Below are 12,621 nucleotides of genomic sequence, written 5' to 3'. Positions count from 1 at the left end.
GAATCCTAACAATTTCTCTGCTGCTAAATTTAATCATTTTTAGTTTCAACGACCAGTGAGTAAATTGCTTCCTTATACAATTCCTCCTGATAAAATTTAATTATTTTTTTTCTTTAGCTGCGAATGAAAAGCATATCGGTCTAAGCAAATATTAGAATTTAGTAATTTTTCGACATTTCTAATATTGTAACTTTTCTGTTCGTAGAAGAAGCTACTCTCAGCATCACCAGGGAAGAAGATATTGTGGAAGAAGGTAAACTTTTATTTATTTTACTTATTATCACCAATAACTGTTCTTTATCAGTTGATTTTCGATTATACTAACTGCTTTTTGATTATGAACTTCTTTTTTGTTGGTACCACTAATTTTGCAAATAGTACCAATAGCTGATTTATGGTACCAGCGGTTTCAAGATGGTACTAAAAGTTTTCTATGGTACCAACAGTTTTTTTCATCATCAAATAACTAATAATTTCACAAATGTTACCAACAGATTTTAATGATACCAATAATTTTACAAATGATACCAACAGATTTTAGTGATACCAATAATTTTACAAATGGTTCCAAAATTAATTATTTGATGGTACCAGTAGTTGCTTGTTGGTACCACCTGCTTTATCACGGTACCAATAATTTCTTGAATAGTACCAAAAATTATTGGTTACATAATTTTTTGTATTTTAGTTACAGAGATCGAATATGTGGTTAAAGACGGGGACACGCTGTTTTCGATTTGTTCATACGTGGCGGAAACAGATGAAGCTATTAATTTAGTTGAAGGAGAACGTGTTTATTTGATTGGTAAAATTAATTTACTACCTGATAAAATATTTTATCCACACAAATGATGTTAAATAATTTTAATGATCTTTCAGAACATACAAACACCGATTGGTGGTTCGTCAAAAAACACTTGACGCAAGAAAAGGGTTGGGTACCAGCTCAATACTTGCTTGATGAAGCTAACTATACACTCTACGTTCAACGGAAACTAAACGAGAAGATTGATAAACTTCCAGTATTTGAAAGTACGTCAATAGAATTTAATAAACTATAAAAAAAGTGTTTGACAATAAATGAATAATACACAACAATAAATAAATATATAGCAATAAATTTATAACTTCTTTAAAACAATTTAAAATGCTTTCAATTCACAATTTAGAGAATGATAATAATTTTAATTAGAGGAGAGTACAATAACGTTTTTTTTCCTAATCTGCAGAACCAGCTCCAGGGGAGAAGGCTTCTGCTCCACGCTTCATTGAGAAATTGCAACCAATTCACACACCCGACGGCTATACTGTACAATTTGAATGTCAAGTAGAAGGTTCGCCTAGACCACAAATAACCTGGTTCCGTCAAACAGCAATCATCAAACCATCGCAGGACTTCCAAATGTTCTACGACGAAGATAATGTTGCAACTCTCATCATCAGAGAAGTTTTCCCGGAAGATGCAGGAATGTTTACCTGTGTTGCTAAAAATACAGCTGGATTTGCTTCAAGTACAACGGAACTAACTGTTGATGCTCCACTATCCGATCACGGTTCCGATGGCACTGGACTTTCTCGAAAGAGTTTATCAAGGTTCATTTTCTCTTCTTCTAATCAAAAACCATATCTTTTCCACTAATTTTTATGCAATTTTTAAGATTTTGTAAATTCTAATCAAAAATCATATTTTTAAATGATTTTTTAAATCTAAAGTTTAATATATATTTTAATACTTTACTCTACTAATTTAATACTTTTACAGAGAATCATCTCTCGCTGATATCCTGGAGGGAATTCCACCTACATTCTCAAGAAAACCAAAGGCAAAATGCGTTGACGAAGGACAGAATGTAATTCTCGATTGTCGTCTGGTAGCAGTACCAGAACCGGAAATAACATGGTATTACGAAGAGAAACGAATTACCAGCAAGGAGAATACAGTGGTTGTTACTGAGAGTGACATGCACATGTACTGCAGTGTCATGAAGATCACCAAGGTTCGAAAGAATCAAGAAGGTCGTTACAAGATCGTTGCCAAGAATAGAGAAGGTGAAGCTACCATCGAAATCCCTCTAAAGGTAACTAATCCCAAAAAGAATTATTCGCTCACTTATAAATTTTAATAGTTAACAATTCATTAATTTAATAAATTTATTTTAACAAATTTCAATAAATTTAAATAAATTTCTTTCCCCCAAAAAAGGTGATGACCGGCGAACAAGAACCACCCGAAATTTTAGAACCACTGAAACCATTTGCCATCAGAGAAGGCGAAACTGTTGTTCTAACAACACAAATTGTCGGAAAACCAACTCCAAAGATCAAATGGTTGAAAGATGGAAAACCATTGAAGGGTGTCACTCCAAAACAAGATGGCGACATGAATTCTCTAACTTTAATTCAACCTACATTGTCTGATTCTGGAGAATATTCAGTTGTAGCAACCAATGATCTTGGAACAGCAGAAACTCGAGCTAATCTCACAGTTGAAGGTAAAATTCCTGAAAAATTGTTCTATTTACATTGTTGAAAAAAAATCTAAAACTAACCAAATTTTGTTTGAAAAACTAAATGGACAATTAACGCGTTTAATAACAAAATTTGCGCTATGGCTTCATAATTATTGCAGCTGCTGCTGTTCTTGAAGCTGCGCTTGCTTTAGCGGTAGAATTAGCAAAAGAAGGCTACGCACTTCCTGCGCAACAAAAGGGTACGAATGTGCTTTTAATACCGCTACTGCTTTTTAATAATTACAATTTTTTTATAATTGCAATTTTCTTATAATTGCTAATAAATTCTTTACGTTTCTATTTTCTAATTAGTTTTCGAAATTTTTAATCCAACTTTAATAAAATTTCGCAGAAATGCCGAGTGGTGCACCGGAACCACCATTATTCACCGAACGCTTCCAGGAAGTTACGGTTCCGGAAAAGGGTACCTTCAAATTAGTGGCCAAAGTCACCGGAAATCCAGTTCCCATGGTGTCGTGGTTAAGGTACAACTTCTATTTTTATTAATTAACTCACAAAAGTTTAAATAAATAAATAATTAGAAATTAATGATAGATCAGCTTGGAAAATTAATTCCAGATTATGTCAGAAAATTAGTTCTAGATCACATTGTAGAAATTAATTCTAGATCAGATCAGAAAATTCTAGATCATGTATCAGATATAAAATTTAATGGAATATGCTTTTAGGAACAACAAACCATTGGAGAAATCACCAAACATCACGGAAAGCTACGATGGAGAGAATATTGCTTTGGAAATAAAAAATGCCGATTCGGAAGTTGATTCAGGTGATTATAAATGCGTGGCTGTTAATCCAGTTGGAAAAGCATCTCACGGAGCAAAGGTGACTGTGGATGTTGATAAAGTGACATTCACCAAGAAATTGGAAAAGAAGATCACTGTGGTTGAATATAAACCACTGGAATTAACATGCGAAACATCACACACGGTCTCAACAACTTGGTGGCATAATGACAAGGAAATCAGCGGCATGGATCATCGTGAAATCATTCAAGAAGGTCGCACTCATAGATTAGTCATCAAAAAATCAAGTCCACCTGATGAAGGAACTTATAAGTGCACGGTGAAGAATCAAAAGACAACTTGTGATGTTACCGTAAAAGGTAATAAAAAAAAATAAAATAAATAAATAATAAAATAATAAATAATAAAAATAAATAATAAAATAAATAAATATAAATAATAAATAATAAATAATATAATAATAAATTACTCTTAATTATTGGTTTAATTATGAAATTAGTTGACTAATATCAGCTAAGTTGGAATTGTTAATGAATTAATTTTGTTTTAATTACGATTTTTTAGCCACGAAACCAGAGTTTGTGAAAAAATTACAAGACTCGGAAGTCAAGGAACGGGAGGTTGCAATTCTAGAGGTGGAAATTACATCACAAACTGCGGAAGTGTCCTGGCGTAAGGATGGAGTTCCCCTAAAACCAACCGAGGAGAAGATTGAATTTGTCAAGGAGGGTACAGTTCGTAAATTACTTATTCGAAGCACATCCGTACATGACGAGGGTGAATACACTTGTGCTCTCGTCGATGAAGAATGTTCAGCAGAAGTTACCGTTGTCGGTAGGTTTCTTTTACTCAATCAATTCTCTAATTACTGTCTCTCTAATCATCGCTTCTCTGATCATCATTTCTCTAGTCATCACTCCTTTGATCATCATATCTCTAATAATTATCATTCCTCAAATCATCATTCTACTAATATAATTATTTCTCTAACTATCATTCCTCTAATCATCATTTCTCTAATCATCATTTCTCTAACCATAATTTCTCTAACTATCGTTCCTCTAATCATAATCCCTCTAATCATCACCACTTTAATCATTATTCCTCTAATATAATTTTTCTAACATAATTAATTTAATCGTTTCTTTAAAAATAGAATATCTATTGACGGAAATTTTGCAAACATTTTAGAACTACCTCCGGAGATTATTAACAAAATGCAAGATGTGAGAATAGCCAAGGGAGAGAAGGCCACTTTCGAGATTGAACTCACGAAAGGCGACGCTCTCGTCAAATGGTTTAAGGACGGTGAGGAACTCAAATTTTCCGAACATGTTCAACTCTCCATCGATGGCAAGAGGCAGAAACTTAAAATATACAATTCTGAACTCGAGGACGCTGGTGTATATTCTTGTGAAGTCGGTAAACAAACATCATCTGCTAAATTGATTGTTGAAGAACCGCAAGTGGACTTCATTACGAGATTGCCAGACGTGACTTTAGTGCCTTTGAACACTGACGCTATCTTTACGGTCGAACTTTCAAGACCAGATGTTCCTGTGAAGTGGTTCAAGTAAGTAGCTATCATAGTTTCTTCACTCATAAATTAATCAATTATCATTATCATTTTGATAAATATATTAAATATCATTAAGATTTGTTTTAATAAAAACAAATCAATATTAATCATCTAACTTTACTCTTTACAGGAAAGGAAAAGAAATTCAAGAATCTCCCAAGTACATTATCGTCGATGAAGGTCCCGTTAAGAAACTCATCGTCAAGAAATGTACAATTGAAGATGCATACGAGTACAGCGTAGTTGCAATGAATGTGAAATCGTCTTCAAAATTGAAGGTTGAAAGTAAGTATCTAATCATTTTACCTCCATCTCTATTCCATTTTTTACATGATTATTCAAAAGATCATATTATTTGTCTAAAAGAAAATTTTCACCAAATTATATTTTTCGAACCTAAATAATTTTACTTTTTCCAAATACATGACTTTAATGATCGCATTCATTTCAAGCACATAAATTTCAAAAATTAACTCAATACCTTTTCCCCAGTAATTGAAACACCACCGAAGATCACCGATTGTCCAAAAGTCTACAAAGTGAAGAAGGGCGAAGACGTGGATATAAATGTTAAATTCTCAGGATCGCCAATGCCAACAGACGAATGGACTGTTAATGGAAGAGTCGTAACGAAAACCAAACGAATTATTCCCAATATTCAAGAAGAATCGGCAACTTTGACTATAAAGAAAATTGAAGAAAAAGACATCGGCGATTATACATTGAAACTTGTCAATTCTCACGGTGAAGCTGAAGCTGACATTAAAGTCGTCATTGTCCGTACGTATCGATTTATCAAAGAATATTTGGCCTGGTCCCCATCTTTTTTTTAACCTTCTGCTGATGTTAACGACCGTCATTTTGGTCGATAACGGTCGTTAGCATAAGTAGAGGATCACAAAAAAATTTGATTTGGATAAATAAGTAAAATAATTCATTTTATCGTTATTTCTTTTCAAAAATAAATAGAAGTACCAAGTCCACCTGGAAGACCAGAACCATCAGAGGTCACAGACGATTCAGTGACTCTTCACTGGAAAGAACCAGAATCAGACGGAAATTCGCCGATTATTGAGTACATCTTGGAGTATCATGATCGAGAAGAGATTTCGTACGTTTTCTCCCCCAAAAAATATAATTATTTTCAGAAACAAATAAAACCTATTTGGAAATAATTGATTCAACTATTTTTATTTTCACAGCTGGACGAGTGTTACGGAAAAGATTACCGAAACATCCCAGAAGGTGACACAATTGACGACCAACAAGGAATATACATTCCGAGTGAAAGCAGTGAATGAAGTGGGTCCTAGTGAAAATTCACCAAACTCTGAATTTATAAAGGTCACAAGACCAACGGCTGCCGAATCACCAACGATTTTGGAACCACTAAAGAGTATCGTTACTGGACTCAAGAAGACCGTCTCGCTTTCCTGTGTCATCGGAGGAACTCCAATTCCACAAGTCTCATGGTTCGTAAAAGCGATCATTCCTTGTCCTTCTCCTACATTTAATTTTTAAAACATTCCCAGATTATCACGTGGATCAATCGCAAAACCCTTTATCATTCTTCTGTTTCTAAATAATAGAAAATTATTGGAAAAAAAGCAGAAGTGTTTCTAAATAATTCATAATTTACCAATTACCGATTACCAATTTACAAAATTGATAAATTTGATGCAGGTTCAAAGACAGCAGTCCATTCAAGAACAGAAACATCACGTATGAAAATCGGGTGGCGAAATACTCAATTGAAGAAACTACAGAGACATCATCAGCAACGTTCACTGTGAAGGCGGAGAATGAAGCCGGCACAGCGGAAACAACTTGTGAATTAAAGATCCAAGAGCCACCGACAATAACAGTGGATGAGGCTCTCGTTTCACAGAGAATCAACGCTCAAGGTCAATGGAAAATTGAAGCCAACTCGACCGGCTTCCCTAAACCAGAGATCAGATGGACGAAGAACAAGAAGACAATTGAAGATAAACGAGTTTCGATTTACACCGAAGAGACATCATCAACAATTGCCATCTACTCATTGACGAGAGAAGATTCTGGAACTTACACTGTCACAGCTGAGAATAAGGCTGGCAGTGCTTGGGTTGAGATCAATCTTAAAGTCATTGGTGAGTTATCATAATGATCATTTTAATTCAATTTGCTTAAAATTGAATGAATTCGGATAAATTCACTGTTTTTTGATTTTGCACTCGCAGATAAACCAGGAAAGCCTCAGGGACCAATTGTCGTGAAACAGATTCAACCGGATCGAGTCACGATTGATTGGAAACCACCCACAGACACAGGAGGACTTGATCTCAATCATTACACGATAGAGAAATGCGATCCGAATAAAAAGGTTTGGATGAAAATTGCTGACGTTGATCCGGAGTCGACGAGCTATTGTGTTGAAAAATTGCAACCAGAAACGGATTATCTATTTAGAATTATCGCGAGAAATGATGTTGGCTCGTCAGAACCTTTGGAATCCGAAACTGTGAAATTAACATCATCATTAGGTGAGACATCATGGTTTGCCTAAACCTTCTTGAATTTGTTCCTTATTTTCCTAATTTCTTTTCTCTTCTTATTGTTATCTCTTATCTCTATCATTGTAGTTTCTTACAGGGTTGCCACAAAAATTTAACTTTGTTTTTCCCTGACTTTTCCCTGACCTGTGGAAACCTTGTTTTACTACTTTCTTCTAAATTACTTTTACTTTCATCATTATCCTTTTCTTGATCATCTAAATTTACTTCGTGCAAATTAGCATTCGAGGAGAAAACAATTAATTGAATCTCTTTAATTTTAGAAAAACCTGGAGCGCCAAGGGGACCGTTGGAAATTTCTGGAATGACGAAAACATCATTCACGATAGCATGGCAACCACCGGAATATGATGGAGGAACACCAATTATCGAATACATCGTTGAAATGAAAGAAACTTCGAAAACAACTTGGAAGAAGGTATTTTATTTAATAATAATTAATCACAATCATAATAATTATTATCAAAATCATCATTATCATCACGTTAATGGCTAAATAAAACCTAATTTCAATTTCTTTCATAGATTGGCAATTCACGGGAAGGAATCACACACTACAGTTTATCTGACTTAAAAACAGATGTTTCCTACGATTTCCGAATATCAGCTAAAAATAAAATTGGTACAGGACCACCGTACGTGTCCGAAGAACCAATTGTTGCCGGAAAACGTCTAAGTAAGTATAAAACTATCTTTTATCACAAAATTAATATTTTACTTTTAACAATTTTCGCTTCACTAATTCTTTTTTCTCTTGAATTAAAAAAACTATCGCTTATTTGTTGCTTTAACGCTTATTCTTAGAAATAACCATGGTTAATGAAAGAACAATTTACGCATTGCTTGGTACTTTTCCCGCTGGGGCTGCTGTCGTTTCTAAAAGTGAGTTACGATCAATTTTTTGCTAAAAACAATTCTATCCAAATTTTATAAAAAAGAAATACTTCCACGTGTGATGAGAATATAATTACAAAAACCAAAAAATAACTCTTTAGAGAATTAATTATTATTTTATTTATAATTATATTAATTTTTTAGCACCTCCATCCTGTCCGCTTAATGTGAGCGTGACAAATGTCACCAGTAAGAGTGTCACTTTAAATTGGTCTCCACCGGCAAGCACAGGAGGAGTCGATCTAACAGGTAATTAATTCAAATTCAATTGAGGATTTAAATTTTTATTTTATCTTCAACTTTCAAACAAAGGAGAAATAATCTACTACGAAAAATTATAAATCTACTTTGAAAAAAATTAATAACTGAAAAAACTTGCCTAGGTTACGTGATAGAAAAACGACCACTAGCCGGTAAAGGTGCCAAATGGACCAAAGTTGCAACATTGGATGCTGCAAATAATTCCTATTGTGTGGAAAATCTCAAAGAAAGTGAATTCCTCTTTAGGATATATGCTGAGAACAGCATTGGTCTAAGTCCACCAGCAACCTCTGAACCAGTCACATTACAAACTCATGCATGTAAGTCTCGAAATTAAATTATTAATAATTAATAATTTAATTTAAGCAGATAATTATTATCTGCTGGATTAATTTTTTTATTCATATAAAATAATTATACACAATAGATGTAGTGCATTTGTTCTTAAATATTTAAAAAATTTTATTTCTCTATAGAAATATTTGATTCGAAAAATTGAACGAAAAAAAATTGTTCTTTTTGTTTAAAAAAAAAATCATCGTCGATTCATTCACAGAGAGAAATAAATCATCGCTTCGCTCGCAGAAAGAAATATCAACGCCTCCGCTTCATTCTCAGAAGTACAACACTTCTATGCTTAGCTCATCCTACAATAAATTTAATCATCCTTCTAATTATCATAATCATATAAAATCATCCCCTTTTTTAATTTAATAATTTAATTTTAATTCAATAATAATATCACTTATTTCATTTCTCATTTAATACTTGATTTTAAATAATTTGCTTTTGAATAATATTTAGTTACTAGTAAGCGAGTATTAAATTATTTCAATTAACAATAAAATGATTTAGTTGTAGAACAAAATAATAATAATAATAATAATAATAATAATAATAATAATAATAATAATAATAATAATTTAATAGCATTAAGAAAGGAAAATATTTTAATAATATAAAATAATAATATTTCCTTTTTGTTGAAATCGTTTTTTAATTATTTTGTAGCAAAAGTGTAATAATATTTAATAATCTATAATTTAATAGTACTTAATACATTATATATTAGTTAATAATGCATAATATACTGAAAAAAAAATGAATTTGGTTCAAATGAACGATTACTTGTCTATTATCAAATAAATATTTATTTGTGTCAAGTAATTTTTATTTAAATCCAAAAATTTTTATTTGAGTCAAATAATTTTTTTCCAATCAAATAATTTTTATTTAAGTGAATTAAATTAATATTTGGTTCAAATACTGAAATCATTCCTTCAAATACGAAAATTATTAATAATATAATAATTATTTGATAATATAGTCAAGTAATTAGTTATATATGAATAAAATAAATTTCTCTTCAGTGTAATTATATTTTACCCAAACAAATATAATATATATGTTACTTAGAAAATTGCATGTAATTAGCAAGAAGTTAACGAAACATAAAAAAAATTGTCAAAGTTTGGGGAATATTAATTAATTATGATTTTATTCTAGCCGTACCATCACCACCAACGGCACCATTGGAGATAAGGCAAATCGCTGGAAATACAATAGCTATTGAATGGGGTCGTCCCGAATCCGATGGTGGAGCACCATTGGAAGCCTATAAGATCGCAGTTCGAGACGTGAAGAAAACAATGTGGATGGAAGTTGGCCGTGTTAAGGCTGACATTCAAAAACTCACAATCAGAGATCTTCAAGAAAAACACGAATATCTCTTTAGAATATTTGCAAAGAACGAAGTCGGTTTCAGTGAACCATTGGAATCCGATGAACCAATTAAAATCGTTCCTGCTAATGGTAAGATTTCTTTTTCTCAAAAATTCTCTTTATTCTAATTTTTAAATCACAAATAAAAAATATTATTTTAATAGAATTTCCAACTTGAATTCAAAAGAATATATGGATTTTGTATTTTAATTTCCTAAATGAGAAAACAATTCCTAAAACTATACAATTCTTTCTAAAGCAAAAATTTCTATCGATATTTAAAAGAAAAGAAAAAAATAATCTATTTTCTTTCAGAATTAACTGTGATTGAACCAGTTGCCGAAGCTCCAGATCGAGGAGAAACAACATCTTTAAGTTTCAGCACAGAGAATACAAGTTCCTGGCTCCGCGATCACAATATGGATGCGGATATTCATTCTTATGCGAGAGCGAGGCTGTTGAGAAAGGACGAGTATTTCTTCAAAATTTGGCATTATGCCAAAAAACTTTTTGAATAAGCATTTTTTTTTTTTATTACTATTCCGGACGACCTCAAACTCGTTCTTTCTCTTCCTAAAACATTTTTTTTATTTCTTCTATACAAATAAAAAAATACAAACGATGAGACTAATATAAAATATATCGTGAAATCGAAATATTTTCACGATTTATTCTTTATTCCTTTTTATAGAAATCAAATAATAGAAATTATAATATATATATAACGACTAGATCCATATAAAATATATTAAATTATTATAGCATGTATGTGGGGGTACGAGTGTATAATATTCTCTTGTACCATTGAGTGTAGAATCTAGTCAAAGCGAAAGAAAGTTGTCATTTATTTATTTATTTATATTTTGTCGCATGAACGGACCAAAAGTAAATAAAAAATTATCGAATCGTCGTCTACAAAAAGGAAAACTTTTTCAAAGAACTTATTGGAAAAGTGTTATCAAACTTTTTCGATAAATGCAATAAAAACCCCATTGAGACGTTGTAGAGAGATATAAATATATTTAAATGTATAATAAAAAAACATATATATCTCAAAGAAAATGGAGTTCGGTGCGACTATTTTTTATGTGAAATGAAATATAATTATTATATTGATATATAAATATTTGAGGAGAAATTGTAGAATTTAATAATTATATTAAATGAAAGGAGAAAAAAAATGTGATAGCCGAACGTCCGTTAAAGAAAGTTTGTTAAATATGTATAAGAAAAGATATTTCAACCCTGTTGTGTATTTATATATTGCTTGCCGAAAAAAACAAACGAGATTATTATTATTATTATATTAACGATATAATTATTTGTTTTAATTAATTTTAAATTTAATCATACATTTTAATTTATTTCCTTCCGATATTTAATTTAATTTATTAATTACTGACAATGTCTGTGAATCCAAAATATATAGAGAAATGCCACGCAGCGTTGGTATTACCTCGAGACGTAAAAATATAGGTGCAAATTAACATCATTTATTCACCAACTCTGTGTCGCATACTCGTTACTTTTTATTGTAATAATTTATTAGTTAAGGAAAATTAAATTATTATGAATGAACTCTGACTTCGATTTCTAAACCTTTCTTTATTTATTATTTATTTATTTATTTATTAAACTTTACTTATTTATTTTTATAAAATAAATTTATTTTAAATAAACAATTTTTTTGACAACTAAAAAAAATTTATTTGATTCAAATAACCGATTATTTGTCTATTATCAAAAAAATATTTACTTGAATCAAATAAATTTTATTTAAGTCAAATAAATTGCATTTAAAACAATAATTTTAGTATTTGCATCAAATACAATTTAATTGACTCAAATATAGATTATTTGTTTCAAGTAAATATTTATTTGAGAATAGACAAGTAATCGGTTATTTGAATCAAATAATTTTTTTTCAGTGTAATTCCCGATTTTGTTGATTACTATATTTATTTTAAAAAATATACAAAAAAAATTAATTTTATTTTAAGAAATAAAATAAATATAAAAATTGTTATTGCAAAATTTAAATATTTCATATTTTTCCGCTCATCCGACTGGGGAATTTTAAATTATATTTTAAAGTTAAATTAAATTTTTTGAAACATTAAATCCAGAGAAAAGAGAAAAATAAAAATGAATAATAAATAACTAATAATATTCGTTTAATTAAAAACTACCGCAGAAATAAAAAAGGAATTAAAATTTCATAATGTAAAATTCAAATGTAACACAATTTTCCCGCGCTAAGTTCACTTATCACTATAGGTCACGTGATTCTCTCCATCACACTGAATCAATACCCACAAGTATATTTACACAAAAAA

General features: G+C 30.9%; 1 protein-coding gene across 14 annotated transcripts in view; it reads left to right on the top strand.

Annotated features, from left to right (window-relative positions):
- Positions 1–11,863, top strand: part of LOC122502295 (titin) — a 165,925-nt gene extending 154,062 nt beyond the window's left edge. For 12 of the 14 annotated variants that reach the window (XM_043612258.1, XM_043612264.1, XM_043612262.1 and 9 more), the window contains 22 exons: positions 206–253; positions 689–805; positions 880–1,032; positions 1,230–1,593; positions 1,763–2,078; positions 2,204–2,492; positions 2,863–2,995; positions 3,200–3,636; positions 3,842–4,111; positions 4,469–4,850; positions 4,987–5,141; positions 5,349–5,636; positions 5,826–5,967; positions 6,059–6,328; positions 6,540–6,985; positions 7,076–7,378; positions 7,672–7,826; positions 7,934–8,084; positions 8,447–8,551; positions 8,686–8,883; positions 10,070–10,375; positions 10,601–11,863. In XM_043612258.1, coding sequence (XP_043468193.1) covers positions 206–253; positions 689–805; positions 880–1,032; positions 1,230–1,593; positions 1,763–2,078; positions 2,204–2,492; positions 2,863–2,995; positions 3,200–3,636; positions 3,842–4,111; positions 4,469–4,850; positions 4,987–5,141; positions 5,349–5,636; positions 5,826–5,967; positions 6,059–6,328; positions 6,540–6,985; positions 7,076–7,378; positions 7,672–7,826; positions 7,934–8,084; positions 8,447–8,551; positions 8,686–8,883; positions 10,070–10,375; positions 10,601–10,803 — 5,231 coding nt within the window. In that variant the 3' untranslated portion in view covers positions 10,804–11,863. Of the gene's footprint in view, positions 1–205; positions 254–688; positions 806–879; positions 1,033–1,229; positions 1,594–1,762; positions 2,079–2,203; positions 2,493–2,862; positions 2,996–3,199; positions 3,637–3,841; positions 4,112–4,468; positions 4,856–4,986; positions 5,142–5,348; positions 5,637–5,825; positions 5,968–6,058; positions 6,329–6,539; positions 6,986–7,075; positions 7,379–7,671; positions 7,827–7,933; positions 8,085–8,212; positions 8,332–8,446; positions 8,552–8,685; positions 8,884–10,069; positions 10,376–10,600 lie in introns of those variants that run through there. The other 2 variants (XM_043612261.1, XM_043612263.1) reach the window with 2 other exon arrangements.
- Positions 11,864–12,621: the final 758 nt, after the last annotated feature.

Source organism: Leptopilina heterotoma, unplaced genomic scaffold, assembly GCF_015476425.1.
Source record: "Leptopilina heterotoma isolate Lh14 unplaced genomic scaffold, ASM1547642v1 Lhet_226, whole genome shotgun sequence".
Taxonomy (NCBI): domain Eukaryota; kingdom Metazoa; phylum Arthropoda; class Insecta; order Hymenoptera; family Figitidae; genus Leptopilina; species Leptopilina heterotoma.
The sequence above is the reverse complement of the archived record's forward strand: the minus strand, read 5'-3'. Positions and strand labels throughout refer to the sequence as shown.